Consider the following 16494-nt stretch of genomic DNA (forward strand, 5'->3'; position numbering starts at 1 on the left):
CCAGATTATTCGGCCTTGCTGTGTAATGAGGGTCTGTCACATAAACCAACTCGGTGGTATGGGCTTCGAGCAAAATGGTTTTAGCCTTAAGTATTCACTTACAATTTTATCTGTGCACCGCTGTTTAGAGGAACGGCATTTTTTTTTAATTTTAACACTACTCATATTGTTACATTTGCCTTTAGCTTGATCTATCAGTAAGCAAAAGTTTTTAAAGGGCCACAAATGTTTACCGGACTACCACAGCAGTTACCTGGACTGGCCCGGTATATTGTTTAACAAAAAAACGTGTCAATAGATTTATTTAAAGAGTTGAATCTGTTACAGTTTGAAACAGCGTCTCTTACTCTATAACACGTGATCTATGGGGTATATAAAAAATGAAACATTTTTTCTAACTTTTTCTTAATATCTTAAAGGAAAAATATATTTTTTTAGTTCTTCATGTCACTACAAAAGCTTTATGTTAAAATAACTGATAATTTCGGGTTACATTACTATTTCAAGTTTAGAAATTAGTTTGGTTCTTTACTCCGAATATTTGGAGACCAATTTTTGATATATATACATAACTACGTTGAGAAAGAAATACATGTTGTTGATTCCATGCGGAAACGAAAAGAGACGCAACGTTTCGTCTGTGCAGCTTTGAAGTTCATAGTGCAGCACATACTATTTTCCTACGTGCTCGGAAGGTCAGGGTTCATTTTCATCATTTTCATCAAGACAGATTTCTCTCTTTTCAGTAGTGATGTCAGAGTGCTCCGAAACAGGGGGCGGCAGCAGTGGAGCTATCCCTATACAGCCTCTGTAGCTCAGCCTGTACTCTGAGTGCCGAGACAGCGGCAGCACGGAGACCGCCGGACAAGGTGTGTTCCAGTCTGAGTGACCCTTGACCAGGACCCCTCTCGCCGGGAGAGAGGGGCCCGTAAACACCGGGATGTTCGCGCATCCGCGTCACCAGCCGCGACCCGGTACCAGAACCCGGCGGCCATCTTGTTCCTGCCGTGTGTGTGTGTGTGCGGGCTCGGTGGAGGAGCGGGCCGGAGAGCTGGGGGTGGTGCTGCTGCCGGGAGACTGCGTCTGTCTCCGGCCTGTGCGTGTGCGCGGAAAACACCGACCCAGGGCAACGGCCTGTGCACGAATCCGAGTTTTTCTTTAATTGTGCACACAATCCACATTTCTCCAGCGGTGGGGAGTGAGTATTAGCCGTGTCTCTGAATGCGACAAGACCTGGCAAAATGTTCAAAAACCCAAGATGAACAGCGTTTTTTTTTTAACCAAATGGCAAGTAAATAAGGGTGACTGCATGTGCGCGATCACATCAGTGACTTAGGAAAACAGTACATGCACATAGCATCTTCGCGTGTGTGCGTCATTTGAAATAGGAAATCAGTTCATCGCAGTTTACACAATCTAAGTTACTCCCAGGAAGTTACAAATCCGGTTTCTAGAAAGTTTGTTGATATGCCGCAGACTTCGTTTTTTCAAGTGATTTTAGAAAGGCGATTTCTTTTTCAAGAAAATCTGGTTCTCCCTGTGTAATTTTGTTTCCATATGAATGTATAAAAACATCGTTGACCATTTGTAGAAGAGCTTCAAAGGACAGCATACAGTATTCACCTTTTATTGATTTGAGCTGACATGGCTTTCTAAAGTCGCCGTACTGAGCTGCGCCCCGTGTCTTCACAGGTAGTCCTGTGTCTATGATGTCAGGGACGCCAGCGAATGAAGATGAGACCACTGATGAGGTGCAGTTTGTGTCGGTAAGTATTTTGTCAGATAAGTACAGATGAAGACAGAAAAACTAAAACGCTTTTCCGTAAACATTATCTTAATCCTGCTCATTTGATCTACCGTTTCTTCACTACAGCCTCTTAACCCAACGTATCTAATATTGTCACTTTTCTGTATTGCACTGTGCATTGCGATGCTGAATTATTCCTCCTCCAGGCCTGTATTAAAATGTCCCCAAAACTGGAATCCACATGTATCCGCTCCTGCTTGGTACAGTGTTTGTGATACTTGGTTTGTGATTTTGTTTGTGTTTGCTGTAGTTTGTTTTAGTTAATTTTATTATTGTATTGGTTTTATACCGTTGCAGTCTCCCCTGGATAAGGGGTCTGCTGAGATAAACTGCTCACCTTAAAAAAAAAAAATGTTGCTTTTATAGCCTTGGTAATTCATAACATCAGTTCTGGCCAAGAAAAAATGATACAGCAGTTGAGATTAGGCCTTAAGGGAATGTTGCAAATGTTCTCAGTTCTCGAAGGCATCGAGAGAGCAAATTTCTTCAGAATGAACTGTGAACGAACCAGAGGGCACAAGTTGAACCTACATGGAAGTGCGTTTAAAATCAAGAACAAGCAGCACTTCTTTACCCAAAGGGTTGTGGGAGTGTGGAACAAGATACCCAGCCATGTTGCTGAAGCTGATACCCTAGCCTTTTCTTGAGACACAGCTGGAAAAGATCTAGTAACTTAGCCCATAAGTACCTAATGGGCTGAAGAGAAATCTGAGTTAGAGAGCAGTCTTTCTCATGTTCTGAGTGCTCGTGTACCCTGGTCTGGTCTTGTCAACAGGAGGGCCCTCTCAGGCCGGTGCTGGAGTACATAGACTTGCTGAGTGACGATGAAGATGGTGGAAGCACAGCTACTCCCGTCAAAGTAAGTCGCTCCAGCTGGTGTCAAAGAAATCCTTCAGTGCCTCCTGTCCATCTGCTTTTCACTGCTTGAATCCGTGGCACATGTTTGTCCCCAGGCTGGCCTGGAGCAGTGAGATTGTGTGAGCTCTCGGGAGTATCCTACTGGAGAGGGTGGCCTCATCCAGTCATGTTCTGAAGCGCGGGTCACTTTCCTGCTCCTGCTCTTATGTGCAGCTGCAGAAAGACGAGCCGATTGACAGTGGGGAAGAGGGCTTCCGTTTTTTCCTTGTATTTGTCTTTTCCTTGCCTCTCCCAGTCATGTCTTCGTAGAAATGGATGAAACTGCTTCCTCTGAGCTGCCCTGTGGGTGTGTCAGGTCCGCCCCCCTCTCTCTCCACTCCCCTTTCCTTTGGCAGTTAAACCCCTGTCTGCGGGCCTGAGCACATCTGCAGCGATATAGGGGATCACAGCAAGACATTTCCTTACACACAGCCAGTCTAGTCTGTTAATGGGCATTCAGTATCCAGTGAGTAAGGGTGTTAACCCCAGAGTCCTCCTTAAATTCTACTGATGGCTCGTACGATAAGTTTTTCCTCAAAATGGTAATGTCCCACAGTGGCTTTTCAAGCCAGACCTCATCTTGAGCGTTCGACTCTCACTGCTGACCTTCCTAAAGTGGAACAATGTCAGTATTAAGGATAAAAAGAAAAAAAGTATAATATAAAAGATGGATGAATGCATTTTCTTATGACACTTTTCTGCTTGTGTTCGATATCAAGTGCTTTATGAATTTCAGGTCGGCTGGTGTTTTAACCTGCCGTGTAATAGTCACGTAGCGGGAAGGGATCAGGGATTGATTAGAGTTTGTCAGTAATCATGACACAGACCCACAAAACAACCGGTGTGCTTTGGCGAGCCGAGCCGCGGAGGTGGTCTCAGCCGCTGTCCGTGTGCGCTTGCCTGCAGCTCCTGAAGCAGGAAGACCATGTCGACAGGCAGAAGGCGAAGGTGGCTTCGACCCTGGACCGCCTGGCCCGCCACGTGGCGGTGGAGAAGAGGGAGCGAGAAGAGAAGTGCAGAGCCTTCAAGGTTTGTCGTGAGTGAGTCGCGGCGCGGTCGGCAGTCTGCACTGGTGAGACTGCGGGCGCAGACTGGCAGGCCCCGCGATGTGGTCTGCTTCAGCTGCTCTGGCAATAGGATTGCTGTGCTTTCTTGAGGTTGTAGTGAATGTGCTTTCATGTTCAAGTGACTTGATCTTGACATATTTAATAGTCTCATTATGAAAGCTTGTGATCAAGGCATCAGGTGCCCACAGTGCTTCTAAACAAAAGATGACCTCTCATCTTCCACTGTTAACCTACTGTAATGGTTTTTATCTCAATCATTAAGTGGCAGCCCTCTATCTCTGAAGTCTAAAAGTTTCCTTGAGAATCTTCTTGATAAGGATATTCAATAATTTAATACATTTCTCCAGTAACAAAATAGACTGCCCAACAGTGTCTTGTAGAGGCAAAATCTTAGAATTTGACTTGAGGGATAGGAAATTATCTTCTGGTTGTACAAGTTTGAAAAGACATTTTTGTTTTTCAAAATAAAACTTTCTAGGCTAATGTCTTACGTATAATTTTGTAAGGCATAGGTCCTAGTTTAGCAAATGTTCTCAAATGACTTTTAAAAGTTAGTTTAATCTAGCTTTCTCCAGAAGTACTTTCATACCATTAATATATTTTTCAAAAGAATACTAGTACTGGAGTATGATCTGTAGATTTTAATTAGCTGAATGTGCTTTTGTGGAGAATACTGATTTCATTATGTCAAAGTAAGGACACTTTTTCAGCCTGCTGTTTGATTTTAGTCTAAATTACATCATAGACCAATCAATGGTGATGCAATAAAGCACAAATCTCCATTTTTGGCAGAGAAATCGGTTGATAGGATTTGGCTTGATATTAATTTTACAATGTCTGATGTGTGTTTCTCTGGCGTTGGTTCAGGAAAAAATGGATTCACAGCAGGCACATGGTCTGCAGGAGCTTGAATTTATCCAAGGAAGCCCCCATAACAAAGATGCCAAGCGCTGTGTGGACCAGTGGTTAAAAATGCCAGGTACAGCGGACATCAAATGAGACTAGGAATGGGACGTTAATCAATAAGCATGATAGTCCAGATATTTTTTTGTTGTGTTTATTTTATTCTTTTGAATATAAGTTATCATTTAAACAATACTTATAGACTATATGGGCTTTGGTCAATCCAGATGTTAAAATCCTGTGATGTCAGGGACAGTGTGGTTTTGCATTTTCTCTGCTGAATTTTATTGCATCAAAACAAAGCACATGACTTGCTTTTAGACCTGCTTTAATATTGCCAAGCGCCTGTTATGATGGAGGAGGCTGGACCTTTCCTTACAGCAGTTGTCACCTAGAAACCACAACCACAGCAATCGGGTTAATGGTAAATTCATGCAAGCCCTGGACTTTAACTAGCAACCTTACTGACTGCTTTTAAATGAATTTCACTTTAACCACATACTTAATAATTACCCAACAATATACAAGCATCCTCACACAGCTGACAAAAGTAGATTTTTTGTTTGGTTTAGCTCTTTAATAACAGAGTAAAATCATTTGCGTAAAGGGATCAGCTACACAATCACAGACCAAAGAAGACCAGCTGCTGCTTTTGCCTGTGATAGTGAGAGGATAACGATTGTGAGGGGTTAACGAGCACAACGCAATGATATGTAGAACTGAGGAAAGACGTGAGCTTTAAAGAAATAGAGCCTTTAACCTGCAAAGAACAAAAATATTATATAGGAAAGGAGAAACAGAACACAAATTAGCTAGCAAGAGACCTCTGGTATATACGTGTCCCTCTTGTGGTAATTACTCTAAGTCCTTAAGTATTAGAGTAGAGTTATGGGACAGAGAAATTGAATAGTTTTTATTTTCTCCTTGACCAGTAACAATAAAAGCAACAATTTTTCGATTTTGAATGTCATGTAGTTCTGACTTTATTCATGCTGTCAATGGCAGGACTGAAACCAGGTGTGCTGAACGGGAGAGCAAGGTCTTTTCTGAAATCAGCAGGATCTCCATCTTCTCAGATGCATCCTGTCACGTGTCCAGTATTGAACTGCAACCGATCCTTTGAAAATGTACCTTTGCTCATGGGTCATCTCAAAAGGTCAGTCTTATTTGTTGCTTAAGTAAAACTATAAAATGCACCAAAACTCACTCGTATTTTTAAAATGTTCATGCTCAATAATGATGTTTTTAGTGTCAGAAATATTTTGCAAGGAAGCATGGTCTCATAAGGGAGACTCTGCTGATAAAACAGTAGTTATCAAAAATGCTCACCGCCAGTGGATTTTATTATAATTTGTTGCATTTGAGTATGGGATCATAATATATTTAATTAGGATTTTTTTATCATTGATCTACAAAAAACACTCTGTAATATTAAAGTGGAAAAAAATTCTACAGATCCTCCTAAATGTATCAGTCCATTTTCTCCTAAGTTCATTATAATGAATCCCATCCAGAGTGCGTCCTGCCTTGCGCTCATTGCTGTGAGAGGAGGCTCCGGCTCCCCCGTGACTCTGTATCAGAAGAAGTGGCCATAAATGGGCTGGATGGATGGAGAGTGCTTTTCATCCCAAAGTGATCTACATGAAGAAGTGGACTCATTTAAGCCATTATGAGTCTTATTACACATGTAGAGGAATTATTTCACCCAGTAAATGAAGGCGGAAACTTTAAGTAGGCTAAAATAAGCCCATAGTGGAATTTAGCTATAACAGCAGGGCCTCACACCTGCTCTTACAAACTGCGATCTTAAATGAACATTCAGGGCTGCATATTAATGTCTCATCCAAAAGACAAAGTCTCCTATAGCACAGTGTACAGTGAACATACAGTAACTATGTTATTGCTTGTAACTGGTCCCGAAGGAAGAGTGCCACTGGTACACCAAAAAAGTGGGAAATGAAACCATAGCTTGGATTTTGGAGCACTAGCTAACCATTCCCTGGCAGATTTTAGAGAGCAACACAATGGTGAAAAAAAATAGCATCCTTTTAATGTCTAAGCTTATGGAAACTTAAGATGGTCAACTCATGGGCTCTTCAGAGGCCCAGTTTTCTTTTTCTCAGAAGTCTTAGAGATTGCTCTGTAAAGTTCCACTTCTTCATCTCTTTCTCTGGCCATCAGCTGCCACTCCCTTTTCATAAGTCACCGGTGGTCAATTGCAAATGCAGTGGCCCAGCTGCTGTCTGAATCACGTCCCATTCTGGGGCTTATAGTCTTGATCCGCAATACCGTCTTTCCACAAGTGTCTCAAGGGGCCTGGATGCTATGACTCAACCCCTCACTGTATTACAGTAAGAATATTTCACCCTCTTTAAGTCTCTGATGCCGCGTTTTCCCTTTGTTTCAGTGTAAAAGTCAGACTTTTGTGAAATTTCCACTAGGGGAAATGCAGGTGCATTGGAACCGCTCAAGAAGATTCTTCTCTGAATTTGAAGTTGCATTGGGAATCTTTGCGTACCTCTGTAGCCTAAGGAAATTTATATTCTCTGATGTCTTGTTTCATCTTGGGCAGTGAACAGCCGCTGTGAATTTTTCCTTTCAATAAAAACCAGTCTATCTGACAGAACCCTTGAGGCAACAGAGTTGTGTTAGCTTAATCTATTGTGTTTCTAGATTTGACCATTCTCCATGTGATCCCACTGTGTCGCTCAAAGGGAGCCCATCGATTTCTTATGCCTGTGTCGCTTGCTGCAGGCGTTACCCAACTGAGCAGGAATATAAGAACCATCTGCAAACTAAGGTAACAGATGTGCCCCAGCATACAAGTTGTGTTCCGTACATATGTACATACATAGCACTTAGCTCAAAGATCCTGACTGGGACTGTAGTCTGCAAAAGTGTGTGTTTTTTAAGTACTTAGCTGGAATCCTAGTCTGCAACCTCTTCAGGGAAATCCTGCATAGTGTTACAAATAGGGGGTTCTGAAAATAGAGAAAATCAGAATATGACTGAGCAGATTAATCAATACGTAAATTAAATAGTCAGAACCCACAATTGTAAAGATTTTGCTAAGAATATGCCTGGGCATTTGGTGTAATTAGAGGCACATGAGTTCTTTTTCTCTGGTACAGCTTTGGCGAAAACAGGCATAATTTAGGCACACTAGGGTAAACAGATATTTATTAACAGTGACAACACACACACTAAACAACCCACAACATAAACATACAACACACAAGTTACACTGTGTGCAGACTTTCAAATAAGGTGTTAAGCCTTTGGGACGTCCTAACCACCCAGAAAACCCCAGACTGCTACCAGGTATTTGACTCTTTAATGCCTACAAAGGCCAACAGAGGAAATCTCTTTCTCTGCAAACCTGGATGCCACAAAATGAATGGGAACCTATCTCCCCAATTCTAAGAATACACCCTCTAAACAGGAGAGACTGTTTTTAGCCAAGGGATTTTTCACACAGGACATTCGGGTTCCCTAAAAAACCACAGTACAGCAAACGCTCTTAACAAGATTCAATACTTAGCTCTAATCTGGTCTTTCTGGGTGATCTGGCACAAGGAGCTCTCGCCTTTTGTCTTCCTCTTTCCCCTTGTTGTCTCTCTCCTCTGTGCCTGCCTGTTTTATGGTGTCTTTCTGGACTCTTGTCTGACACTTAATGATTTAAGCAGAACTTTATTAAGGTAAATCAAGGTCAACTTTGCAATTGCTTTGATCACTGAATCCGGGACCACTACATCTCGGTAAACATTTCCTTGCTTTGAAGCTGGAAATGTTGACACAAGCCAGGTGTGATCCATTGCATCTAGATTTACTTCATAACAATAGTAATCATGAAGTAGAACAGCAGAGGAGACTGCATTCATTGTTATAAATCCCTGCAATGGCTCTGTGTTTGTATTGTGTGCTGTTGATCTTTTGTCAACCCAAGCCATGAAAAGGATTGCAATGATATTGTGAATTGGAATTTATTGAATTTATTGCTTTGTCACTGTTGGTTTTTTTTCAGATCTTTTCCAGTGATGCAGATGGTCACTCCAGCACTTTGACTTCTCAGCCAGTTCACTGCTTTGCCTGTCCGTCTTGTTACTTCCTGTTCAACATCAGAGATGAATGTCTGCAGCACATGTCAGCAAGGAATCACTTCGTTCAGACTCTCAAACTCAGTGGTGAGTTTAATGTTTAAGGGGTCATTTGATCAAAGCAGATCAGTTAACCCTTGATATTTCAAAAAGGAGGTCACGTTCCTAGTCAAATTTGTTTGACAGTCTTCTTTCCAAAGAATGAGACTTGGTCCTTGAATTGATCCTTCCTGACCTTTGCAAACTAGACACCCAGTTCGGATGGAAGCTTCTGTCTCGTAGATTGAAGTTTGTAATGACAGGTGGGATGCAGCAGTTCAGGTCCTTCTGTATGCTCTCAGGTTGCTTCCTGACATCTGACTTTGAAACAAGAATAATTGAAGTCTCAGTTTAGAGAAAAACAACGTGCACGGCTCATGCTAAGTTTATAGGCTCATCAGGTCAGATCAAACCCCAGTTCCTGTAGCATGAAGAGAGTACAGATTCCCCCCTCCCTCAAATGTGATTATTGCTCTGTGTGCCATTCTGACTCTGAGACAGCAAGGATAGCTCTGTTAAATTATTGGCTGCCAAAACTGCTGCCAAACCTTTTATTAAATGTCATGTATGCGTTATAGTAACTGAGTATAACCAGAAATCATGTAAAATACTAGAGTTTTGGAACATTTCTGCAAAGCCTTTTGAAAATTATAATATGGAAACAACAAATTGTAAGTGAACTAAACATTTTCTTTTGTTGATTAAGAGCATTACATTCTTCAGGAGATTCTGTTTAGGTAGTGTGAAGTTTTTCTGCACTTTTAGAGGATTCTTTTCCTGTCCAAGCAAATTCTATTCTAACAGATAATAATAATCTGTTATAATTTTCTACTCTGCAACAAAATGCCAGCTTGATTTCCCAAGGCTTATACTGGAATTCTGGAATTCTGCACTGTTATTGTGGGATGTTTCGTTGTGGCCTGTGCTTTTAATGTTGTCCTGTCACTCTTGTTTGAAGATAAAGCCGATACACCAGCTCCTCTTCCTATCCCATTATATGCAAAAAAGCTTCTTGTTGGTCTGTGCAAAGAAGTCAGTTTCCGGGTGAGATGCATGGCCTGCAAGAAGGTGTTGAATTCACATATGGAGGTGACGGCGCATTTTAAGTGAGTATACATACATATGTGTAAATTACTCCATTTTCAGTAGTGCTTAGATTATTGAAAACAGCATCCCTGAGGTGATACTATTAGCAGCTTCTACTTTCTCTTCTAAAGATGCTTGCAAAGATGCAGTGTTCTGGGTTGCTAATGTTGGCATTTTTTAATTTTTCATCCAATAAACAGGGTCCAGTGCCGAAATGCTAGCCCAGTGGCAGAAGCAGCTAAGACTGTGGCGCAGGTCGTCGAGGTGCTGAGGGTAAAGGGACAGTGTGCTCTGTGCTGTAAAATATTCCGCGACGACAATGAAATTCGAAAGCACGAGCAGCTGACACTACACAAGGTGGAGGTCATCTCCACCATGGAAAAGGCCATCTTGCAGTTCTGCAATTTTTTTGAAAAAAGCAAAAACCCACAGAGCTTGGAGGTGTGGTCAAAACACTTCCGAGTTCCCCTGCTGAAGAGGCCCCCCAGTCGGGAAATGGATAAGAAGAGTCCCGATGCTTCGAAAGCTAAGCGGCAGAGGCGTCGCACGACCTCGAGCGGAGGGCAGGAGCCGGCTGCCGTCACCCCGGCCAGAGAGAAGAAGGCCGGCGTGACCGTCTGGCTCTGCGAGTGCAGCCAGCGTTTCGCGGCGGAAGCGGCTGCCGAGAAGCACATCATGGCCGCCAATCAGATCTGCTACAGGTGCTCGGTGTGCGAGAAGCGGACCGAGGACTCTTCCCTGATGGGCTTGCACATGAGCCGCTTTCACGGCGGGGCACACCTGAACAACTATCTCTTTTGGTGCCGGAAGTGCAAGATCGAAATGCCGAGGAAGGAGGACATCATGTCCCACGTGACCGACTGCCACCGTGGCCACACTTATTACTACGAGCAGGAGGAGCAGGAGGAGCCCGAGGAGCCCCCTGCCCCTCCGGGCAGCAGCGCGGCCAGCCAGTGCCACACGGACCAGGGCGGCGGGGGCCCGGGCGTCGCTGGCGTATCTGGGCAGTGGCTCTGCAGGATGTGCGAGGACCTCTTTGACTCGGAAAGCAGCGTCTACAAGCACTGCAGCAAGGTGAAGAACCACTCCTTCCATAAGTACCTCTGCGGTCTCTGCAAGGAGAGGTTCCTCAAGACAAACACCCTGTATCGTCACTTCCAAGATGTGCACAAAGGACAGGTTGACATCGGATATTTCTGTGGGCTTTGTGATAGCATGGAATACGGTACAGAGGAGGAATTCCTGGAGCACTACCAGTCCTACCATAGCAAGGACTATGTATTCATGGGCGAGTCTCCCAAGGAGAGAGCAGCACAGCCAGCACCCCAGGATCAGGATCAGGATCAGGGTGCCGTCCAGAGCTGTCCATGCCAGGTGTCTGGCGAAGAGCAGAAGCAGAATGCGTACTCGGAATGCACAAAGGCACTTCTTCCAAAACACAAAGAAAACTACAGCTGTGTCTTGTGCCCAGTGAGGGCACACACTCTAGAAGAGCTGAAAACCCACATGAATGAGAAGCATAACATTTGTGGTGACAAAATACGCTATCTGGTGTCATGTAAATACTGCACCGAGCAGTTTCCTGACACGCTGGAATACCACGGGCACTATCACTCGAAGCACTGCTTGCTCCAGCCTTGTGTCCTTCAGGCTCCGTCCGCTGCTGAGGAGAGACCGGAAGAGGCAAAAGGTACTTGAACCTCGCCAGTAATAGGTCAGAGATAGAGAAATTGTCATTGATATTATCATATTTATAAACACCTTTCTCAGGATTTACAATCAATCTCTTATGGTGTTTAATGGTTGTTTCTTTATCTGCAGTTCAGTCTTAATTCTTGAACCTAATCAAGGTTAAGAATAACATTTCCGCCTTTAACACTCATGGCCTTGTCCTTAATGAGAATTGTACAGAGAAATGACCATTTTATTTCAAGTGCAATAACTTGTACGCATCCACCCAGGCATCTACAGTTTTCGCATGGTCCGTCTGACAGAAGTGTTGCCCTCTTGTAGTATTTACTGGCATTGCTGTTGCCTGAACTTGAAATGCATCGGTTTGAATCTGACATCCTTTGAAATTAACATTTTCATTTTTCTGCTGTAGAATTTGAGGAAGAAATTAAGCAGGCCTTGGCTTTAAGTTTAGAAGAGGCAAATCACGTGACTGAAGATGATAAAGGTGTGTAATACATTTTTAATATGAAACTTCAGCTGATGCCTTTTAAGTGACATTTTTATAAATGACTGCCAAGTAGCTGTTGGGGACTTCTTGACTGCCATTAGGTGAAATGTAATGGTCATGTCAGCATTTTCATTCGCAATGATCTCCATTACTGCTGCTCTGGTTATTTCTTGTTTAATTGAAGTGCAATTAAAACCGAAGGCTGTGGCAATGCATTTGCATCAGTCTATTGATACAGTCTGTCATTTGATCACTGACATTTGGCCAGACTCTGCATTGTTTTTTTTTTTTCTTTCCCGTGTGAAGGTTTAAAACCAGGCGAGTTTTGTTTGAGTCCAGAGCTTCCCTGCAGCCCTCCAGCCTGACTCAGTGGCTGTATGTAAGAATGAATCTCTCTTGCACAGCTCCTGGTATAAACGGGGGTTATTTCGTCTGTGATTGGTGCTAGCTGCTACTAGCAAGATTGCACTGTAATCCACCGCTGCAATTGTTTAGCTATATTTCAAAGCTGTGTAGCACAACAGTTGGTGGAGTTGTGCCATTATGGGCACCATCTTCAGAATACTCTACAGTCTTTATAAATAATATACAGAACTGGGTGCAATATCACCAAATTAGACTTCCATTTTTATTTTGTAATAAAATTGAGTATACCGTGCATAAATGTATTGCTGTGCTTTTCAATACCTGTCACATGTAATTAAGTAATAAATTAAAATCAATTTTTTGATGCACAATTATTTTTAAAAGCTGATCAATGCATCACATTTTTAGAAGACAATGTATCAATAGTAATAGATTAGGCATTGCCCCAGCCTTATTAAAACCTTTAGAGACCTTGTTTTGTTAATTGGCATTTCTGTCTTTGCTAGCTTTGCATTGATGGTGAATGATCCCTGTATCATATGGGTATGTTTTATCTCTGCACTCTCAGCATTTCTCATTGTTCTGTCACATCTTGTGGTCTCCAGTGGGAATCATTTAGAGGGCTTGTTTATGGTGTTTATTTCACTAATAAGTTTAGTTTTTTCACTTTGATTCTCACCAGTACTGAAGAGAGGCTCCTAATGCAAAATTATGGAATCCAATTGAAAAGTTCTTGCACTAATAGCTGGAATGTACAAAATTGTTCTATATGCAGACAAACATAGGGGTTTCTAAATGATAATTTTAGTCTTTGATTCTTCTACATTTTCTGTGATCATAACTAATGTTTTAGTCTGACCCTTACCTATTAGTGTTTGTTAGTCATAGACCAATGATTGGACATTCCTGGACAAAGAAATAGCTTTAGTTGTTTTTGTAAATTGTAATAGAATTTGTTTGCTATTTTATATGTGGTCATTTAGCCAGCACTACAGTTAGAGGGGTGTTGAGCAGGATGTCTCTCATTGACATCACGGCAAGCTCACCAGTGCCAGCAGGTCCCAGAAGCAGCTTTCTCACTGACAGCCCAAGCAATCCCAGCAGCCCTCACAAATGGTGTCCTGCTGCTTGGGCTGTCTGGGTCACAGCGTGCGCAAATCACAGGACTGAGGACATCTGCACCACTAGCCTGAACAACTGCTCTGCTTAGACATCGTGACTGCGGTAGCCGCTCCAGATCCCAACAAGAAGATTTCTTTAGGTCATTCTTAGATCAATTATTAACAAAGACAAGAATTGATTTAACAACAAAACAAGGAGTTGTTTAATAGTTTTTAAGACTTCAGAATGAAAATGTGAGAGTCTTCTAAGAACAGAGATATATTTGCAAGTCAATTTCCTAAATTGATCAAAAGCTCCAGGGCTGTGACTTTTCTGGAACAGAGTTGGCCAACCCTGATACAGACTAAAAATGCAGGCAGCATTTTTTTTTTGCTGCACAGTTTACCCATTTTATTATTGTTAATTATATACTTAAATAAGTACAAACTAGCATTATGAGTGCTTGTATTGAAAGTGGGTTCCAGTGATGATGTGCTGTTTTTGATTGAGTATTCCCACAGCAAACCTCTAGTACAGAAATGAGAAATAGACACCAGAAACAATGTCCTCCTGCATGTGGTTGACTGAAACAACAGGGTTCTGTGTGTGTGCTGAGGAGAATGATCTGCCATTGTCACCTTTTCACCGAAGAGGCAGATTATGATGAGAGATTCTTATTTGGGGGGTTTACCCAATATAATTTGATTTTCAACCTATTTCTTTGCTCCCCAGCTGTGCATTTGGATCAGACTTGAAAGCCATCCTTATACTGAATGTATAGATACTTGGAATGCAGAGCAGGGCTAAAATTAGCTCTTGTCTATATCATCTCTGCCATCCAGCAGGCTTCGTAAAGTTAGGGAGCCCTGTGAGAGTTAAAGGGACAGCAGCCTGCTCTTGCAGGGGGGCAGAGCTGTCAGGGTGTCCGCTGTGTGAGTGTGTTCGAGGTAGTGAGTGCCGGAGGGCTGGGTGTGATACAGGGTAGCAGGGAGAGAGTAGGGGCTGTCTGGACACCAGGCTCTCGGTGCCCTGAAGAGACTCGGGGTGGAAGAGATGGAGTTCTGAGCGCTGCAGGCTCTGTGTGCGAGACCCAGCCTGGTGGCTGTGGAAGGAGGAAGAGCGGGCGAGCTGGAGGCTCCAAGCTCGTGTGTCACCAGGGTCACTGTGAACGAGGGGCTCGGCGACGTCAGGCCGTGGTTGTGGTGGAGTCTGTCGGCCAGTGTGAGCAGCGCTCTCGGAGGACAGTGCGTGTATGCGTGTGGAAGAGGTTCCCCAGCAGGCTCAAAGAGGCGTGTCTGGAGCATGGGACACGCCGGTCCTAGCTCAAGTGGTGCCCCCTACCCCTGGGGTGTCGCACCATGAAGATCTAACTGCATTTTAAGTGTAAAACATACAAGACTAGAATCACTAGGGGGGTTAACACACTTTTTAACTAACCTGAAAGAGACACCAGGACCAGGACCAGACACCCCTGCCTGAGACCATTACAAACCTGACACTCAGCTGACTTTAAAAAATAATTGTCATCATCATGTCGGTTATGATTTTTTGTTTACAGTGAGTAATAAATTTTAGGCTTTTGTTTTTTTTGATTTGTTGATATGAGTTTATTTGAATTAAGGGATTTTCCTGTCTTCAATTTTGAGGTTAAAATGGTTGTTTTCCCCTGTACTCTGTGTAATGGTCACAAAAGCAAGAACATTGAGACCAAAGGATTTCTTTCTATTAAAGCATTGTTTTTGTATTTTGTTCTAAAATAAATAAGTAAAACACAACATATAAATGTTAATTATTTTGTTTGTTTTATTCTGTATTCATTCTACCATTTTAAAAAATCATAAATTACACCTGGATTTGGACATCATTTTTGCTTGAAAATCAGAATCTCTTTTATCAGAAAAGGGTGGAGCCAAGCTGCAGTGCGTGTCAGCTCACTAGCATTTCTGTATTTGTGGCAGAATACGGTAGTAAGGTGGTTCCTGATCCATTCTGACTGAACAGTGGATTTACATTCTCAATGCAGACACTGTTGTAGCAAGCAGATTGCTGCAGCCCACCCAGCTGTAGAAAGGGTGGAGTCTCATCCAGGGAGACTCTTGTACTCAGCCAAGATGAGCTTCAGTACTTAGGAATGTAAAATGAAAAATCCGTTTCCTTAGATATTGCAAGCTTTGTTTTCCCAAGTTGTACAGTATAGTAGTGACCATATTAGCCACTTGACATCTGACTTTGATTTGAAAAAAAGAAAATGCACATTCAGTTTACTTGCTCCGTTTCAAGTTGTTGCTCACAGGTTTGCCGAGTCCATTACGATTTTCAAATGTATTACGCTCTATCGCTAAATTAATTTTTATCCCTTATCTCTGCAGAGCTCGAAGAAGCCATCACTAGAAGCCTTCAGGAGTTCTGATCCAAAGATGACTTTTAAACGATCTTTTTTTTTCCCCCAGGAACCTGAAAAATGTTTTAACTGGTAATACTAGTTCCTGTTTAAAAAAGGCAAAGCAATGTGTGTTTATTATTATTTGATGACGTTTAAGTTGGAATGTTAATAATTAAAGTCAGAATTATTCAATAAAAATACAAATCTATTATTAAGGTTAAACATGTTTTTTTATTGAGCAAATATTTTCTTTTTTCCAGGTATAAAGCATATAAATGTGTAAATTTACAAGATTGATTTCCTGAAGATGGTTTTCCCGTTATTTTTAGTTTTTCTTAGTTAACAGGAATCTATTTGATTTTTAAAAACTAAATTAGCACATAGAGCCCACCTCATGTCTGTGCAGTGGTGGTGGTAAAGACTGCACACTTCCTCGAAATGCACAGTGGGAAGATGCTCCGCTCTCCTCACACTTGGAGTCTGAAAATGCCTACATGAGAGCTGGGATCATGCCTGACAGCACTGTAAGCTCACAGCTCCCTGCCAGCCCGCTGTTCCACTGTGGG

General features: G+C 42.4%; 1 protein-coding gene across 8 annotated transcripts; it reads left to right on the plus strand.

The window, feature by feature from the left end:
* The first annotated feature begins 764 nt into the window (after nt 1-764).
* znf451 (zinc finger protein 451) lies at nt 765-16150 on the plus strand. 8 transcript variants are annotated; one of them, XM_088933759.1, is made up of 12 exons: nt 765-869; nt 1693-1766; nt 2583-2666; nt 3611-3733; nt 4639-4750; nt 5680-5830; nt 7348-7474; nt 8699-8858; nt 9769-9916; nt 10097-11586; nt 12001-12075; nt 12385-12556. In XM_088933759.1, exons 2-12 carry the CDS (start codon nt 1707-1709, stop codon nt 12441-12443), a joined length of 2589 nt encoding a protein of 862 aa, XP_088789885.1. In that variant the 5' UTR covers nt 765-869; nt 1693-1706; the 3' UTR covers nt 12444-12556. The 8 variants fall into 8 exon arrangements, with proteins under 8 accessions (XP_088789885.1, XP_088789887.1, XP_088789886.1 ...); XM_088933761.1 differs by lacking the exon at nt 12385-12556 and adding an exon at nt 15915-16150 and having other exon boundaries at nt 767-869; XM_088933760.1 differs by lacking the exon at nt 12385-12556 and adding an exon at nt 15915-16150 and having other exon boundaries at nt 769-1198.
* The last annotated feature ends 344 nt before the right edge of the window (nt 16151-16494 follow it).

This window comes from Atractosteus spatula, chromosome 15, assembly GCF_055471065.1.
Source record: "Atractosteus spatula isolate fAtrSpa1 chromosome 15, fAtrSpa1.hap1, whole genome shotgun sequence".
Classification (NCBI taxonomy): Eukaryota; Metazoa; Chordata; class Actinopteri; order Semionotiformes; family Lepisosteidae; genus Atractosteus; species Atractosteus spatula.

What these genes read in the sequence shown, in the direction of transcription:
- znf451 (XM_088933759.1), top strand. Translation starts at nt 1,707, where the DNA reads ATGATGTCAGGGACGCCAGCGAATGAAGATGAGACCACTGATGAGGTG. An exon ending in ATGAGGTGCAGTTTGTGTCG is followed by an intron (nt 1,767 to 2,582) that starts GTAAGTATTTTG and finishes TCTTGTCAACAG; the next exon opens with GAGGGCCCTCTCAGGCCGGT. An exon ending in CGTGACTGAAGATGATAAAG is followed by an intron (nt 12,076 to 12,384) that starts GTGTGTAATACA and finishes TCCCGTGTGAAG; the next exon opens with GTTTAAAACCAGGCGAGTTT.